Genomic DNA, 16,604 nt, shown 5'->3' with positions numbered 1-16,604 from the left:
TTCTGCATCCGTCCACCGGGGCCGGTCGGGGGTCCCAGGGACAACCCGGCCTCTGCGTCCGTCCACCGGGGCTGGCCAGGGGGCCCGGGGACGGCCCTGACTCTGCGTCCGTCCACCGGGGCTGGCTGGGGGGCCCGGGGACGGCCCTGGCTCTGCATCCATCCACTGGGGCTGGCTGGGGGACCCAGGGATGGCCCTGGCCAGGCTCCGTGTGCCCGTTTGGTGCCGGCTCTTGCACACCTGCCCAGGCCCAGGGCTGTGGAGCGGCCCTCCGTGGTGGCACAGGCCTGGCCCAGCACCAGTGGACCGGTGTGGATGCAGGGCGGGACCCCGGGCCAGGAAGAAAGGATTCCCCGCCACCACATTTGCTCAGGATTAGATAGCACAAGAGAGAGCAAACAGGAGCAGGGCTGCGGTGTCCTGGCGCAGCTTGGGGAAGCCAAGCGTCGTGGACAAACAGGCCCTCCCTTCCCTCCTGTTGACTCAAGGCCCGCGCAGGGGCCTTTACCCCCAAGACCTCGCTCGGAGAGAGGGGCCTGGTACCCCCCGGGGCTGCACATCCGTGCCCAGGCCCCATGGCCCCGCCCCCACCAAGCCTGCCCGCTGGCCCCAGGACCCCCCAAGATGACCCCCAAGGTCAGGCCAGGAGACGCCCCGGTCCTGGGGGGAGGGCCAGCCCTGGGGGAGGGGCACAGCGCGCCCAGGACATCCGCACGGAGGACAGGCCCAGGTGTGACCGCGTCGGCCCTGCCCATCCCCAGGTGTCTTCTTGTCCCCAAGGCTGGCTCCAAGCAGCGCTGCCGTGCCGGCCATGCCAGGGACGCGCCAGTGCCGGGAGAGGAGGGGCAGAGGTGAGAACACACTCCAGGCACCTGCGGTCGGTGGTCAGCGGTCAGCGGTCAGCGGGCGCAGACCTGACCCGGGGCCAGGAACACGGAGGCGCAGGGGAACCTGCCGGGGGGAGGGGGCACGAGGGCGTGGGGGGAGATCCCTCACCCAGCTCTGCTCAGGCCCAGCCTCGGGGGTCACCGCAGAGCTCCACGGGGCGCTCAGCTCAGAGCCCCTGCCCTGTGACCCCTGGCGGGGGCCATGCGGGGCCGTGTGCCCAGGAGGAATGGGGGTAGGGGAGAGGTCTCTCTGAAGGGAGGGCCTGCCTGGTGAGCCATGTGCACATCCCGCGTGGAGCCAGGGAGCTGCGGTGTGTGTGCATGTGTGTGTGTGTGTCTGCCTCTCTCTCTCACACACACACACACACACGTGTGCGCGCACATACTTGGAAAGCTGTCCTTCTGGCTGCTGCTGCTGCAGAGTCCCAGGGGAGAGCTTTGAGCCGTGGGGACCCCGGGGGCAGAGGGCTAGGGACAGCTTCCTGCCACGTCCTGGACAAGTGGCCAGGTCCCAGCAGAGCCACCAACCAGAGCGTCCTGGCTGGGCACGGCAGTCCACGGCGTGTGCGCATGCGTGTGTGCGTGTGTGCGTGCCTGTGTGTGTCAGGGGCCAGGGCCGCTCCTCCACCAGTGCCCGGCCCCATGTCTCCTGTCTTCAGGGCCGCCCTGTGGGCTGTGGAGCGGAGCCACCTGTGTTGTCAGGTGCCCACTAGGCCGGGCTGGGCCTCCTGTGAGTGAGATGGGGGGGCCGGGTGGCGGGGGGACGGGGAGAGGGGGAGGGGTCTCTCCTGGAAACACTCCTGGGGTTTCTGTCCCCCTTGAGGCTTCCTGCTGCCTACAGCGTAGAGGCCCCTAAGGCCTCTAAGGCCGTGGCCCTGCGTGCTCCCGTGAGAGACACTAAGTTCAGGTGATGCCAAGCTTGGCCGGGCCAGGGGCGGGGCTGGCTGGCCAGCTGGAGCTCGGCCTGGGGCCTGAGCTGTGTAACTGGGAGGAGGGGCAGGAATGCGCGTGGCTGTGTCATCGCGGCTTGTGGGGCTCCGCCGCCGCCCTGGCCCAGGGGCTCAGGACGCCACGCAGTCCAGCCCCGACTCAGAGCGGCCTTGCGACACAGTGGGCTCCAGCCTCCCTGCTGGGAGTGGGAGCTCAGTGGCTTCCTTCAAGGTGAGAGGAAGGCCGCGCCAGGCCACACGCAGCCGCCACACTCGCCTTTGCCCATCGTTGTTGTGCTGTTGGGGAGGGGGGGTGCTGGGATTTGAACTCAGGACCTCACACCTGCCAAGCTGCCCTCTACCCCAGCCATGCCTCAGCGCTGTGCTCGCCTGGGAAAGGCCCGGGGATCTGTCCTCCTTTCTGGATCACAGCAGCAGCCCACGCTTTCCCCGGGGCCGGCCGTGAGCCCTCAGGAAGCCGCAGGCCGCTCCCGGCCGGCAGCGCCCACACCAGCGCCCAGCCGCGCTCCCCTCCGAGCGTCTCCCTCCTGCTGACCCTGACGCAGCCCCTCCCCATCCTGCGCTGACCCTGACGCAGCCCCCCCTTTCCCGTGCCCCCACCCACGCCCCCAGGCCTCCTCCAGGCCTCTGGGCCTGGCTCTGTGTGCCCTGCTCCTGGCGGCTTTCACGATGGTTAAGCCTAGGGTGCTGAGTGAGAGGTCAGGGGAGGCTGCGCGCCTCTGGCCCACGGGCTCCCTAGAACCCCACACCTCCCCCAGCACTGTGGCTCCCCAAGGCGGCTCCTGAAGTGAGGCCTTCCTTCTCCGGGCCAGAGGCAGCCCCTTCCTAACGCCGGGGCTGAGGGGACGTTGCCGCCCCGCGTCAGGACCCCGCGGCCCTGCAGCCGCACCGCCAAGGCTCTGTGACCACACGCAGCTCGGAGACGCTTTCCAGAAACAACGCCTTGCATAACCCGGCTGGGGTTGTGCTGGGGCCAGCTCTCCGGTTACCCCCTGCCAGCAGGCCCTCGGTTCCAGGCAGGGATGTGGCGTGGCGGCGGGCGGGGCGGGGCGGGTCCTGAGGATTAGCCACTTCAGGGTCCCCCTGCTCGGAGAGGAAGAGGTGGCCCGTGGGACACCCGATCCTCCCCGGGGGGGGGGCAGCGCCCTCAGCCAGGACCCAGGAGTGGCTGAGGCCAGCAGGCCGGCCAGCACCAGCGCGGGCTGCCGGGTCAGCCACGCTCCCCGGCTGTGCCCCTGCCGGCCACAAAGGGTCAAGGGTCACACAGGAGAGCCCCAGCCCTGCCTGGCCACAGACAGGCACCTGTGCCCAAAGTCAGCCCTGTGGGCTGCTGCGGTGAGGGTGGAGGGGCCAGGCCAGACAATGGGAGGGGGTCACGGGACCCGCAAGGTGACCCCCCACCCCCACCTGCGGGACCACGGGGCCCGCGAGGATCCCAGTGCCCCACCCCCACCTGCAGGACCACAGGGCCGCGAGGATCCCAGTGCCCCCACCACCTGCGGGACCACGGGGCCTGCGAGGATCCCAGTGCCCCACCCCCACCCCCACCTGCAGGACCACGGGGCTGCGAGGATCCCAGTGCCCCCCCCACCTGCGGGACCTGCCAGACCAATGGCGTGTGAGTAGCAGGCGCTGGGGTGGACTATGGACTATGACCTAGAAGCTAGTGGGCCTGGCACGTCGGGCCCTGGGCCTCAGGGCCTCTGGGCGGCCTGGGGGCTGGAGGAACGGTGGGGTGCCCAAGGACAGAGCCGGGTCGGAGGAGCCCGGGCACACCCAGTGGACGTCCGGTGTGGAGTGTGAGGACTCCAGGCCTCCCACCCAGCCCCTCACTCAGGGCCTTAGTACCCCTGCGGCTGGCTTCCAGGGACCCAGGAAGGCCCCAGAATAAATGAGTGAATAAGCAAGTGAGGAAACACATGTGTAAGTGAATGATGGATACGTTAGTGAAAGTGTGAGTGAATGAGTGTGCACGTGATGAGTGAGTGTGTGGGCCAGCAAGAAAGTGAACGAACAAACGAATGAATGAATGAATGAAGCTTCAAGGCCCGGACCCTGGGTCCCTGACACGGCAGCCTCAGCCAGAAGGTGCGGACCTGGGTCATGTGCCACCTTGTGGCAGCCACAGGAAGCGCCGCTGAGCGCCTCCTGTCCAGCTGACCTCGGCCCTGCTGGGACTCACCCCTGCTGGGCCCGGCACTGGGAGTGGAGAGAAACTGAGGCAGCGTGTGTTTGAAGTAGTGAACATCGCTGGGAAAATCACCCACTCCAAGCAGAGGGCACGAGGCTGCCAAGTCCCCACCCGTGACTGTGCACATACGTCACCTACACGTGCCCACAGGTGTGCCCCAAGCATGCAGTGGTAACAGGGAAGTGTCCCGGAGCTTTGTGCATGGAGGTGGGTGCACAGGGCAGTCAGAGCACCTCCGCCGGGCTGCGGACCGTGTCCCGGATGCTCTGTAGAACCCTGGGCCCAGCTTGTTTACTCACGGCTGGTTCACTGGCTCTCATTCACTGGCTCACATGTCCACACGTTGATTCACTTACTCGTTTACTTGTTCACTCACTCACTTTCCATTCGTTCGCTTCACTCGCTCATCTTTTCCTCCACCCCTCACTGTCATCTGACCAGACGCCTCTTTGGGCGATGGTGCCCTTGCTGCAGTGACTGTCACCTTTTGGGACAGGTCAGGCCTGTGCTCCAGGTCAGGCCTGTGCTCCAGGTCAGGCCTGTGCTCCAGGTCAGGCCTGTGCTCCAGGTCAGGCCTGTGCTCCAGGCACGTGGCCACGTCCTCCAGCTGATGGTTCAGCAGGCTCCCCCAGGTGGCCGACGGCACCGCCCGGTCCCAGCCTGGACGCATGGACACGTTTTTAAAATGCACAGTCCACAGATTGCAAAAGGCTGTGAGTTTATTTATGGAAGAGACGGATGGTTTCCTGAGCGGGCCCTGGGCGGGACGCAGGCTGGAGAGCCGCAGGGCCCGTGTCTGTGACTTTCACGCATGTGTGTGTGTGTGCAGGGGCAGGCGGCCCACAGCCAGCGCTGCCCAGCAGCCCGGCTTCCTGGCAGGTGGGGGACGAGATGCCAGGAGTGACGGTAGAGGAGACGGACGTTGTTTGTGTTCTCCTGGCTGCCCCCGGGGCAGGTGGGAGTGGCGCTGGCCCTTACAGGGAGGCCTGGGCCCCTCCTCCCGCTCCCCGCGCTCCTCAGCGGCTGGTGCCACCCGGCCCTTGGCACTGCTGTTGGAGGCAGCTGCACTCGTCCACCTGGGTGTAGCTGAAGACCCGGCTGGAGCCGTCCGGGCAGCGCAGGGTCGCGTTGCTCGGGGAGGTGCGGAGTTCCTGGCAGCACTGGCATCTGTGCTCCACTGTGTTGGCCTCCAGGGAGTACCTGCGGGCAGACGTGCTCAGCACCGGGCCCCGAGTGGGCTCCTCAGCCCACCGCGGCCACCCGGCGGGTGCCCTGGGCCGGCTGTCCCCACGAGCTGGCACCACGCCAGGCACAGCCACCTCGCACCGGCCTGCACAGCTCTGGGCTATCATCCGCCACTGACTCACCCCTCAGTCCTCTTGGGCCAGTTCCAGCCGGCTGTGACCGCCGGGTTCTAGGGCTGCAGACCCAACCCGGGCTGCAACGCACCCCAGGGCTAGGAGGGTGGTGCAGCCAACAGCGGTACTGCCTACCACCCAAGCACGGCCAGGGACCCCGGGCCAGGGACCCCGCACTCGCGCGTTCCCAGGGACCGATCCTTAGGAGTCCTTGGACGAGCCTTCGCCCTACCCCTCCTCCTGGCCCCGGACCTTCCACTCCCCCCACCCCCACCGCCTGGGGCCCTGGACGGACCTGACCACACCCAGGGTCAGCCCCGCCTCTGAGCCCCACCATGACCCCTGTGGCTCAGGGCCCGGCCCGGGGTCTCCTACTTGGACATGGACTCCCCGCAGTGCCCCTGGCAGTAGGAGGCGCGCACGGAGCCGCGGCAGCCGTCCTGCTCCACGGTCTCGTCCCTGTGGTGCACGGTGCAGCTGGACCCTGGGGAGGGGCACGGAAGGTGGGCAGCGTCTAAGCACCCGCCTGACCTCTCCTGGCCTCCCGGGCTGGAGGGCCCGCCCGGCAGCCCCCGTCGCTCACCGTTGTTTATCTGTGGGCAGGCGTGGTTCTCCTGGCCGTCCTGGTCCTGTGCCAACCAGGATGCGATGAGTGTGGGGAAAGCCAGAGGGGGAAATGGGGACCCGGTCTGGGAGCCCCCCACCCCACGGCACACACAGGTGGGCAGGCATCCCGCCGGCCCCGCAGGCGGCAGCACCCCGCGCCGTCTCCCCGGGGCGCCCAGGGCGCCAAGGCCCAGCACTCGCCTGGGAACAGTTGGCGGAGCACGCCACCTTCGTCACCACCTCCAGCCGGTCCCCGCGCCGCTCGCAGCGGTGAGTCACGCAGCCGTTCCCGGGCTCTGTCCAGGTCTCGCCAGCCTGGAAGGAGGCCGGGCCACGGGTGAGCGGCTCTCCCCGGGAACGGCTCCCTGGGAAGCACGGGCACTGCCCAGCTAGACGCCCGACACAGACAACTTCCCAAGCGCCCCCACACACCAGGGCCCTGCCGGCTCAGCCCTGCTCCGGGCCTGTGTTACACACGGCCCTGACGCTGGGCCTTCCTGGAGCCTGTGGGAGGGGCTGCAGTGACCTGGCCCCAACAGAAGCCTGGAGCCCACACCTGCCTGCTCCGTCCACCCCGCAGCTGTGACCCAAGTGGACAAGGCAGCGTCTGCACCCGCAGACGCCCACCCGCCCCATGGCGGTGGCCACTCACGCGGACCAGGTGGGCATCGTCGCTGCTGGAGTTCACTACGACGCAGTACTTCTGCACACACAACCCGCAGCACTGCCCGCTGTGGGCCTGGTACTCAAAGCCCTGTGGGAGGAGGACAGCGGCCTGAGCGGGGCTGGCCGCTGCGGAGGAGGGGGGCGGAGCCGGGCACGAGCACTCAGCAGGGGGCAGTGGGGGGCGGAGCCACACACGAGCACTCACCAGGGGGCAGTGGGGGGCGGAGCCGGGCACGAGCACTCACCAGGGGGCAGTGGGGGGCGGAGCCGGGCACAAGCACTCACCAGGGAGCAGTGGGGGGCGGAGCCGGGCACGAGCACTCAGCAGGGGGCAGTGGGGGGCGGAGCCACGCAGGAGCACGCACCAGGGGGCAGTGGGGGGCAGAGCCACGCACGAGCACTCAGCAGGGGGCAGTGGGGGCAGAGCCACGCACAAGCACTCACCAGGGGGCAGTGGGGGCAGAGCCATGCACGAGCACTCAGCAGGGGGCAGTGGGGGCAGAGCCACGCACGAGCACTCAGCAGGGGACAGTGGGGGCAGAGCCACGCACGAGCACTCAGCAGGGGGCAGTGGGGGGCGGAGCCACGCACGAGCACTCAGCAGGGGACAGTGGGGGGCGGAGCCACGCACGAGCACTCAGCAGGGGGCAGTGGGGGGCGGAGCTGGGCACGAGCACTCACCAGGGGGCAGTGGGGGGCGGAGCCACGCACGAGCACTCAGCAGGGGGCAGTGGGGGGCGGAGCCACGCATGAGCACTCACCAGGGGGCAGTTGGGGCGGAGCCACGCACGAGCACTCACCAGGGGGCAGTGGGGGGCGGAGCCGGGCACGAGCACTCACCAGGGGGCAGTGGGGGGCGGAGCCGGGCACGAGCACTCACCAGGGGGCAGTGGGTGTCGCAGTGCTGCGTCTCGCAGTTGACCACCAGAGTGTCCACGGGAGAGTTGCTGGGCGCCTCACACCTGCACGTCTCACAGAGGCTGGAGTGGATGATGGCGCCCGGCTACGGAAGCCAGGAGCTGGGCGTTAGTGGGTTTGGCCCGGGCCATCCTGCCCCAAGAGGGCTGCCTGTGGTGCCACCGCCGGGCACCGGGGTCCAGCGCAGGCCCCCTCACTGGCACAAGCTGCGGCTGTGCCTCCCGAGCCTCAGGGGCAGGTGGGGCCCAGGGGAGGGAAGCCCAGGCCTGGAGGGGCCTCACCTTGTAGAGGGTCCCGTTGACATTGCAGACTTGCCAGCCTGTGGAGAATCACACCTGCTGACACACTGGCCATCCTGGCCGCCCCTCCCACCCCGCACCTTCCCGCCCGGCCTGCCCACTCCCGCCTCCAACGGACACAGTGAGCCCTGCCCTCCCCCCCAGCCCTCCCAGGCCCGCTCCTGCTGCGTCCCTCCCCCACACACAGTGAGCCCTGCCCTCCCCCCCAGCCCTCCCAGGCAGAGGCCCGGCCAGCATCGGTTCTGACTAGGCCGAGGGAAGTCCCAGGCCTCGGCCCCCAGCCCACGGTGCCCACGGGGCCCGGCACAGGGTTGGAGACACTCACTGCAGTTTTGGCTGGGGCAGCAGGCGCCTTCCTCGTAGGTCACGACCCGGATGGAGCCCTCGGGGCAGTCCAGGGGCTCGGGGCAGTAGCTGGAGTTGCAGGCTGTGTGTGGGGGGGTGGCAGTCAGAGCCGGGGCCCACTCTGCCCCGGGGAGCTGAACCCCACGGGGGTCTCCAGGAGCATCCGTGTCCCGGGAGACCACGCTTGCGGCCAGGCCCACACTCAGAAAACGCCTTCCTTGGTCGCCCAGTGGACAGAGGCAGGACCCAGACCGGTCCCGCGCCCCCCCCTGCCCCTCCGCGGGGTGTGCTGGCCCACGCCCACCCGCTGCCCCTCCGCCGGGTGTGCTGGCCCGCGCCTGCCCGCTGCCCCTCCGCCGGGTGTGCTGGGTGGCGGTGCACCTGTGACCCCAGGACTGCCCCTCCCCCCATGGCGGTGCACCGTGACCCCAGGACTGCCCCCTCCCCCCCCGCACTCACCGCAGGTGAACTCCTGGCAGCACTGGCCAGCCTCCGGGGCCGCGGGCACCGGCACGAAGCCCGGCGCTCGGCACACGGGGGGCAGGGCGCACGGCGTCCTGCGGCAGCTCAGGGCCAGCGTGGCAGGGTCACAGGTGCACTCCTGGCAGTCGGCGCTGACCGTGCGGCCCGGCTGCGGGGGAGGGGTGAGCGTGACCTGCTGTGGGCCAGCGGCTTGGCCCCAGGGCAGCCGCAGCCAGAACGGCCTGGGCAGGTGGGGCTGGGGGCAGGCAAGGTGAGGGGTGGGGGCGAGCCTGGGGGACTCCCTACGGGGCGGAGGACAGGTCAGGGGGCCACAGGCACCCCGGGGTCTGCAGGACAGCAGAGGGCCTCCAGGCCGCCCAATGCTGCACAGCCCCACACAGCCCAGCCCCACACAGCCCCGCACAGCCCCGCACAGCCCCGCACAGCCCCCCACAGCCCCGCACAGCCCCGTGGCGCCCGCTGCCCCGCGTCCATCCTGGCGGGGCGCTTACCTCCACCGGCTCCCCGCGGGGCCCCAGACACACTGCAGGAAAAGAGGCCAGGCGGTCACTCTGGGCAGCCACAGGGAGGGGCGGGGACCCACGGGGAGCCGGGGAAGGATCTGGGGTCCGTTTTATGCCCTGCCCCCCCTCCCTACACCTCCCTGCTCCCGCCTCGGCCCTGCCCGGCCCACGGCGTGTACCAGGGCACTCGGAGGACACACAGACAGGGACCTCGTTGCTGAACAGTGTCATGGTGTCGGGGCAGAAGCAGCCTTCGGTGAAGGGGCCAGCCTCAGGGAGCGCCCTGTGGGGAGAAGGGGGTCAGCGGGGGGGGGGCCTCCGTGCCCCGCCCCCAAGCCAGGGGGGGCCTGGCCGGGGTCTCCGTGTGGCTCTGAGGTGCACCGTAGGACCTGTCCTGTACCAGATGCTGGCGCTGTCATTTCCGTAGCAGTAGCGGACTCTGGATGGACCGCAGGGCTGGTACACCTTGTCGGCAGGGCAGGAGAACTCTGCGGGAGGAGCGGGCGCCTGAGCAGCGGCCCCAGCCGGCCCCCGCGGCTTCCTCCCCCTGGGCACCAGGCGGGGGCGCTGCCGGGCGGGCACTCACGGCACGAGCCGTTGGTGTGGCTCCTCCAGTCGATGCACACGCCGAAGGAGGCGCAGAGGGACGCGTAGAGCTCCAGGCTGGAGCACTGCACCTGCATGTCCGTGCTGTAGCAGTGGTCGAAGGCGCAGCCTTCCAAGAACGGCTGCGGGGGCACGGTGGCGTGGCAGGGCTGGAAGACGCTGGGGGGCCGGCGGCACGGACGCTCCCGTGAGTGCACCGCTGCCCCCTCCCCGGCCACCAGCCCACCTGAGTGTCCCCCAGGGAGGACTCCCCTGGAGGCGGGCTCCGGTCGGCCCCCTGGGCCTGGCCAGCCGGCCTCCGGGACAAAGGCCATCCCCGCCAGCTCACTCCTTCCTGCGAACACGCCCCACCTGCCTGCCGCCCGGGCCCTACCCGAGCCCACGTCCATGAGAAGAGGCCGGTAGAAGGCTCAGACAGGGTGGCCTGGCCCTGGCCCGTCTCACGCCGGCTTTCCAGCACTGACTGCTCTGCCGGGAGGCAGCGCATGGGACGGTCGTCCTCCTTCTAGAAGGATCCCCTTGAGGGCCAACAGCACAGGGACAGGGTGGCTAGGGCTGCTCCCCCCCGCCCCCCACCAAGTCTTACTCGCCCAGGATCAGCTGGCAGAGCGGCGAGGGTGGGCACCAGGCCGGTGGGGGCGTGGGCACCACGGAGCTGGGCGGGGGCGGAGGCCCGGAGCAGGAGGGCTGGCCGGGGATGTGCACCTTCCAGTGGCCGGCCATCTGGGAGCAGGAGCTGGCCACGGCGCCCCTGGGAAGTCGGCACTCGTCCCTCTGGTTATTGCTGCAGGTGCCTGGGAGTGAGGCGGGGTCGGACGGCTGGACGGACGCCAGAGGCTGGGTGGCAGATCCAGACGCCCACGCCCCGCTCCCCACCCCAGACCCGTGGGCCCTTCCTGAGAACCTTCTGCCCGGATGCCTTCCCTACATGCCGTGTCCCCCTGAGAAGCCAGCCCTGGAGGCTCCCGGCCAGCGTACCAGGCCGCCGCCCCCCGACGGCCAAAGTCCCAGGTGTGTGCAGCCGGAAGCAGCTGCAGGCTCAGCCCGGGACCCCCGGCAGGCAGCCGTGGCCAGACTGGGCCGGCACTCACCACACTGGCCCTCGGTGTTGTTGGCAAACGTGTGGAACGGCACCTCCACCGAGAAGATGAGGCCGGAGAACATGACCTGGACGCCGATCTCGTGGATGGTCACGTACATCTTGATGCCCACGCGAGAGACGGCGATGCCGTTCCTCTGGAAGCCGGGGCTGACCACCTCGTCGTTGAAAAGGATCTGGATTCGGAGGCCGCGGGCCCACGGGAGGTGAGGACAGCGGGCGAGTGGCCCCGCCTCACCCCAGGCCTCCCCCGCCCGCCCTCCAGCGCCCTCCCCAGCCCCTCGCGAGGGCCGCTCACCTGGTTGGTCATGACCCCGCCGACCGGCCTGCGCGTGAGCACCACGCGGTCCTGGTGGTACTCCACGATGATGGACTGCGGGCAGGACACCTGGTCCTTGGGGTCGCAGAAGTAGTTGTCGACCAGGACCCGCAGGTGGCCAAACACGGGCACGATCTGCTGCAGCAGCACGTAGGTGCAGTTGTCCAGGAAGGTGTAGTACGTCCCGTCGAACGTGATGTAATGGGGGTCTCCCCAGCCGCTGCACACACCTGCGGGTCACGGCGGTTACGCCTGCGGCCGCCGGCCCCAGAGCGGCAGAGGCCCGTGTTCCCCACTCCCTCCCAGCAGGGCTGGGGCTCAGCAGAGCTCGGCGGACACCCCGGGCTGGAGCCTCAGCTCCACGGATCCCTGCCTCCATAATAGGAAGCCTGCTGGTGTCTGAGCCCCGCCCACCCGGCCCGCCCTGGTGGGACCCCCGGCTGGACCCCCAGCCCACCCCGGCTGGACCCCCGGCTCACACTGGCACTGGTAGTGCTGGCAACAGCCGTCCTCGTCGTCCACCTTCAAGGCCGGGTAGCCATTGGCACACGCGGGCGCTTCTATCTCCGGGCAGGTGCGGGGGCTCAGGGAGACGCTGTGGTCCTCCTCACAGGTGGCCTGGGAGCAGTTGGCCATGGCCCACGTCTCCCCTTTCTGCAGAATGAAGACAGCTGCGGGCCACAGGCCAGCCTCGGCACCCCCCTCCCCCCCAGCAATCAGGGTACTGTGCGCGGACCCAGGACCCACTGGGGCCCTGCCTGCCTCCCACCCACCTGTGACCTCTGCCCCCTCCTGAGCCGAGTTGGCTGGGGGGGCTCACTGTGTGGAGACACCCCTCCTCTGTCCCTGCCTCCCCACCCCCAGCCCCAGGCCCCACACGCCTGGACAGCCAGCCACTGGGGAGGCCCAACCCCCGGTCCGCAGCAAGACTGCCACCCAGTGGTCACTCGGCCAGCGGAGGCCCTTGGGCTGAGGCCTCACTGCAGAGGCCCTGCAGCGGCCCGAGCCCCACGGCCACTGACCTTTCTTGGAGGAATCACATTGTGGCACCAGTGGGCAGGCGAGGAGCCCGAGGGAGAGGTGGGCGGCGGAGAGGGCGATGATGGGGAGGGGGACAAAGAGGGCGTGGGGGGCTGTGGGGTGGAGGGACAGTCCTGGTCCACACCCCGGATGACCAGGCAGTCCTGGCTGCACGTGGCGTGGTAGCAATGGCCCTCGAGGTCTCTCTGGAGGTATACAGTAGACCCTGAACCAAAGGGCGAGGAGGATGAGTAGACGCCTTCCCGGAAAGGCCCCTCCCCAGCCCGGCTGGAGTCGCCAGGCCCGGGGGCCCCACCACCCGCTTGGAAGTGGCGTCAGCACCCCCAGGGTCTGGGGCAAATCTGCGTGACTGCTAAATGCCAGCCCTGCCTGGCTGCCGCTCCCGCAGGCCCCTGCACCTACCTGCTGCATACAGGTGGTTGTGCACATTGCAGAAGCATTTGGGAGTGGAGACTGACAGGGAGCCGGACGTCCAAGGCGAGGAGGGAGCTGACTGGGAGGGTGGCGGAGACCAGGCGGAGGCGGTGGAGATCGTGTGAGGCACCGTCGGAGTCACACCGCAGCCCTCGGGCTGCCGGCAGCACAGCACCCGCACCGAGTAGTCCAGGCACTTTCTCTGGGTCCCCAGCTGGTCCTGGTTCCGGCACAGCAGGCCCACGTCAGGGTCGCACAGCACCACCTGGCCCAGGCTCTCCAGGCTCGCTTCCGGGTAGCTCTCGGCCCGGCACTGCAGCCGAGTGATCTCCTCGGGGCGACTGCAGATCTGCTCTCCCGCCCTGAGGATGCGGCTGTAGGTTTCCACGTCCCCTCCATGAGGCCCAGGGACGGGGGAGTCCACGTTGAACCACTTGGTCCAGTTGCACTGTGGCTGGCAGTTAGTGGTTACAGGTGCAGTCCTGGTTTGAGTTCTGCCGGTGGAGTTTCTGGTTCTGGGCACAGGTGCTGAGCTGTCTGCTGGCGAGTGTCTGCTGGCAGTCCAGCCAGTTGCTGGCGTCTGGGGGCTGGTGTTGCGTGGGCCGGCCCCGGTGGGGGCCCGCATGCTGGTAGCACACTGATCCACGGTGCGGCAGCACTTCACCCGGATCTCGTAGTTGTAGCAGATGGGCGGGAGCTGGTTTTTGTTCAGGCAGATCAGCCCCTGCTCCAGGCTGCAGGTCACGTCCTGGCCCAGCTCAGCCAGCGGTGTGTTGGGGAAAAACTGTGCCCTGCAGTCCACCTGCTGAGGGCGCTCACAGAACTGAAATCCCTGGGACCGCAGGTTTTCAAAGGTGTCGAAATCCCCACTGTTCCTGTCTGGCTTGGGATAGCTGCCATCCATCCATTGGGTCCATTCGCACAGCTCCCGCCGGCAGGGGCCTCCAGGGGAGGTCAGGCTGTGGGTGTGCGCCGTGGCTTCCGTGCCCATAGTGGACATGGAGGGCCTTGCTGAAGTGGTTGACACGTGCATTATGCTAGTGGTGGGAAGAGTTGTTTGGGCAGGTGTAGGGGTGCGTGGGGCAGGTGTAGGGGTGCGTGGGGCAGGTGTAGGGGTGTCTGGGGCAGGTGTAGGGGTGCCTGGGGCAGGTGTAGGGGTGCTCAGGGCAGGTGTGGAGGTGCCCGGGGCAGGCACAGGAGCACTAGCTGTGGAGACAGTGGCTGAGGTGGAGGCGGCCGGGGAGGCGGTGGTTCCGGGTCTGGCTGTGCTGGAGGCGGTGCTGAGGGTCGGTTCGGGGCTGCCGGAGCTGGAGCAGGGCGCGGGGCTGCAGCACAGGATCCTCACTTGGTAGTTGTGGCAGAGCCCCGACGCCTGGTCCCTGTTGCGGCAGCTCAGCCCCACGGTGGGGCTGCAGTCCACGCGCTGGCCCGGGGCCAGGGGGCGCTCCTCGGGTGCGCCCTCGGCCCGGCACTGCACGGCCCTGGGCGCCGGGCAGACCCGGAACCCGTGCGCCCGGAGGTTCTCCAGCGTCTCGAAGTCACCGCTGTCGAGCCCCAGCCCTGGACGGCTGACGTCCAGCCACGGGGACCACAGGCATTGGTCCTCGCAGCCCGAGCTGGTCCTCACAGAGGTGGTGCCCGGCATCTCCCTGGAGGAGGAGGCGGTGCTCGGGGGCTCCGTGCGTGCTGTGCTCTGGGTGGGGCTGGGCCCCGTGCCAACGGTTTGCCTTGAGCTCACAGCTGTGGGCAAAGAAGGGGACAGAGCTGGCACCGGGGCTGGTGCTCGGGGCCGCCTCTGACACCGGGCTGGTGCTCCGGCCGCCTCTGGCCCTGCCACCCCGCCATGCCGCCGGCTGCCTGGGCCTTTCACCACAGAAGGGCCAGCAGCGCTCGGCCTGCCTGACCCGGGCAGGGGTGGAGCAGCAGTTTGGACCAGCCCATGTGTATAATCCCTAAAAGCAGAGTGTCAGCAATGCCTCGCTCGGAGGCTGGTGACAGTGCTGCCGGCATAGCGGGCGTAGGGACTTGGAGATGCCCGGCGTGCGTGCAGTAGCCCTAAATTCCCGTGTGTGGGGAGCCTCAGTCCTGGGGTCTAAGCACGCTCAAAGCCAGGCCCGTCCACTGCTGGAGGCAGGATCGTGGAGGCCAGGCCCGCCCCGGCAGCTGGGGGCCGGAGGCGCCGGCCCTTCCCACGGCAGGGCGCCTGGGAGAGGGGGCAGGGCGCCATCAGGTGCTGATGCTCCAGGCCCCTTCCGACCCTCGGTGCTGGGCACACACCCGGCATCCAGCCAGACAGACTGTGGGGCAGCCACAGGACCCCGAGCCCCTCTGCCTTACCGGGCGGCGCCGTGGAGAAGGAGAAGGTGGTTGTGGGCCCTGGGGTGGTGGGGCTGCACGCATAGGTCTTCCTCTCAATGGTGCCCTCGGCCCCACAGCGGGCAGTGATACAGCCGCCCGTGCCGTCGGCCGTGTGGTAGATCACGTCCCCCGGATGGAAGCGGCTCCCGCCGTAGGTGCAGACACAGGCTGCGGGGGGAGGGGGAGCAGGGCCGCGGGGCTGATGGGGGCTGGGGCGCTAGCGGAGACCGCCAACCCCCAGCCCAGAGGCTGCGACTACTCACCCTGGGGGTCGTGGACGCAGTGCGTGCCGCGCTCCGTGCAGACGCTGGCGGGAGGGGGAGCATTAGGCAGGGTGTGCGGGCTGCCCCGCGCCTCCCCACGGCCCGCACGGGGCCCCGCGCCTCCCCACGGCCCGCTGGCCAGGGGCGGCCCAGCCTGCAGCCCTCTGGGGTCAGCACCCCTGGGCGCATGCCTTCTCAGGGCTGGCCAGCGGTCAGTGACCGTGGAGACATGCCCACGGGCTGGGAAGGTGCTGGTGGTAGAGTGCTGGCCTAGGGTGCACAAAGCCCTGGGTTCGATGCTTCAGCACCACATACGCAGGAAAAGCCGGAAGTGGCGCTGTGGCTTGAGTGGTGGAGCACCAGCTTTGAACAAAAGAAGCTCGGGGACAGCGCCCAGGCCTTGAGTTCAAGCCCCAGGACTGGCCAAAAATAAAAAACACTGCTCTTCGGCCCACGCTTCCAATGGGCACCCATCCCCTGGTGTCAGCACAGCTGTTTCCCCTGTACCCCGTTAGCTGCCCCCTGCACCCTCAAAGCACCCCAACCTGGAATGTACCCCACATCTCTGGACCTCAGGACACGGGACCCCAGCCCCGAAGTGTGTCCTGTGTGCTTGATCCAGAGTACACAGCCTGTCAGGAGACCCCGGGCCGAGGGCACAAGGCCCAGAGCTCTGGGAGTGCAGCGGCCCAGCCCCCCCCCCCGCTGGGCAGGCACGTGACGCACCAGGAGTGACAGTTCTGGTCGGAGGGCACCGCAGCGCCCAGCCGGTACGACTTCCCGTGGACACGGCAGATGGGTGGCGGTGGTGGCGGGGTGGGGCACGTGGCCACACACTGCATCTTGTCCTCATCGAAGATGGGTGTGTCAGCTGAGCACTGGGGGTAACAGCCTGTGGGGCCAGAGCTGCGTCAGACACGCCGGCCAGGTGCACTGCGTGCCCAGGGGCAGCCCACAGCCCCGGTGGACCCCCACTCTGGACCCCAAGTTCCCCAGGGCATCCCCCAGACCAGATCCCGAGGGCCCGGCCACACCCCGGCCCTCCCAGGCCAACCCCCAGCCCACCTTCAAGGCCACGAAGGCCGTTCAGGCACTGGCCGCTGGGGTTCTGGCAGGTGCGCATACAGGGGGCTCCACAGGGCTGGTAGTGCCACGTGCACTGGCCCTCCGCGTTGTAGTAGTCGCAGAAGAGCGCTGCGGGGACAGGGAGAGTCAGCCCAGAGCTCGGCCGGCGCCGCCACCCCACGCTCTCGGCCACGGCCACGGTGACCCAGAACCCGGAGCGTGACCCTGGTCCC

At 69.2% G+C, this 16,604-nt stretch overlaps 1 protein-coding gene across 1 annotated transcript in view; it reads right to left on the bottom strand.

The window, feature by feature from the left end:
- Nucleotides 1–5,044: 5,044 nt before the first annotated feature.
- Muc5ac (mucin 5AC, oligomeric mucus/gel-forming) overlaps nucleotides 5,045–16,604 on the bottom strand; it is a 27,145-nt gene continuing 15,585 nt past the window's right edge. The window contains exons 26-48 of the mRNA XM_013033357.1: nucleotides 16,372–16,500; nucleotides 16,033–16,198; nucleotides 15,307–15,350; nucleotides 15,023–15,211; nucleotides 12,674–14,467; nucleotides 12,253–12,476; nucleotides 11,710–11,884; nucleotides 11,210–11,460; nucleotides 10,904–11,087; nucleotides 10,399–10,606; nucleotides 9,793–9,971; nucleotides 9,586–9,694; nucleotides 9,386–9,489; nucleotides 9,195–9,226; nucleotides 8,680–8,851; nucleotides 8,183–8,302; nucleotides 7,858–7,886; nucleotides 7,539–7,661; nucleotides 6,620–6,746; nucleotides 6,194–6,357; nucleotides 5,970–6,015; nucleotides 5,762–5,870; nucleotides 5,045–5,228 (exon numbers count right to left, since the gene is read on the bottom strand). Of these exons, the coding sequence (XP_012888811.1) occupies nucleotides 5,045–5,228; nucleotides 5,762–5,870; nucleotides 5,970–6,015; nucleotides 6,194–6,357; nucleotides 6,620–6,746; nucleotides 7,539–7,661; nucleotides 7,858–7,886; nucleotides 8,183–8,302; nucleotides 8,680–8,851; nucleotides 9,195–9,226; nucleotides 9,386–9,489; nucleotides 9,586–9,694; nucleotides 9,793–9,971; nucleotides 10,399–10,606; nucleotides 10,904–11,087; nucleotides 11,210–11,460; nucleotides 11,710–11,884; nucleotides 12,253–12,476; nucleotides 12,674–14,467; nucleotides 15,023–15,211; nucleotides 15,307–15,350; nucleotides 16,033–16,198; nucleotides 16,372–16,500 (4,862 nt within the window). The remainder of the gene's footprint in view (nucleotides 5,229–5,761; nucleotides 5,871–5,969; nucleotides 6,016–6,193; nucleotides 6,358–6,619; nucleotides 6,747–7,538; nucleotides 7,662–7,857; nucleotides 7,887–8,182; nucleotides 8,303–8,679; nucleotides 8,852–9,194; nucleotides 9,227–9,385; nucleotides 9,490–9,585; nucleotides 9,695–9,792; nucleotides 9,972–10,398; nucleotides 10,607–10,903; nucleotides 11,088–11,209; nucleotides 11,461–11,709; nucleotides 11,885–12,252; nucleotides 12,477–12,673; nucleotides 14,468–15,022; nucleotides 15,212–15,306; nucleotides 15,351–16,032; nucleotides 16,199–16,371; nucleotides 16,501–16,604) is intronic.

This window comes from Dipodomys ordii, unplaced genomic scaffold (assembly GCF_000151885.1).
Source record: "Dipodomys ordii isolate 6190 unplaced genomic scaffold, Dord_2.0 Scaffold166, whole genome shotgun sequence".
Classification (NCBI taxonomy): domain Eukaryota; kingdom Metazoa; phylum Chordata; class Mammalia; order Rodentia; family Heteromyidae; genus Dipodomys; species Dipodomys ordii.
This window is presented reverse-complemented; position numbering and strand designations above follow the sequence as displayed.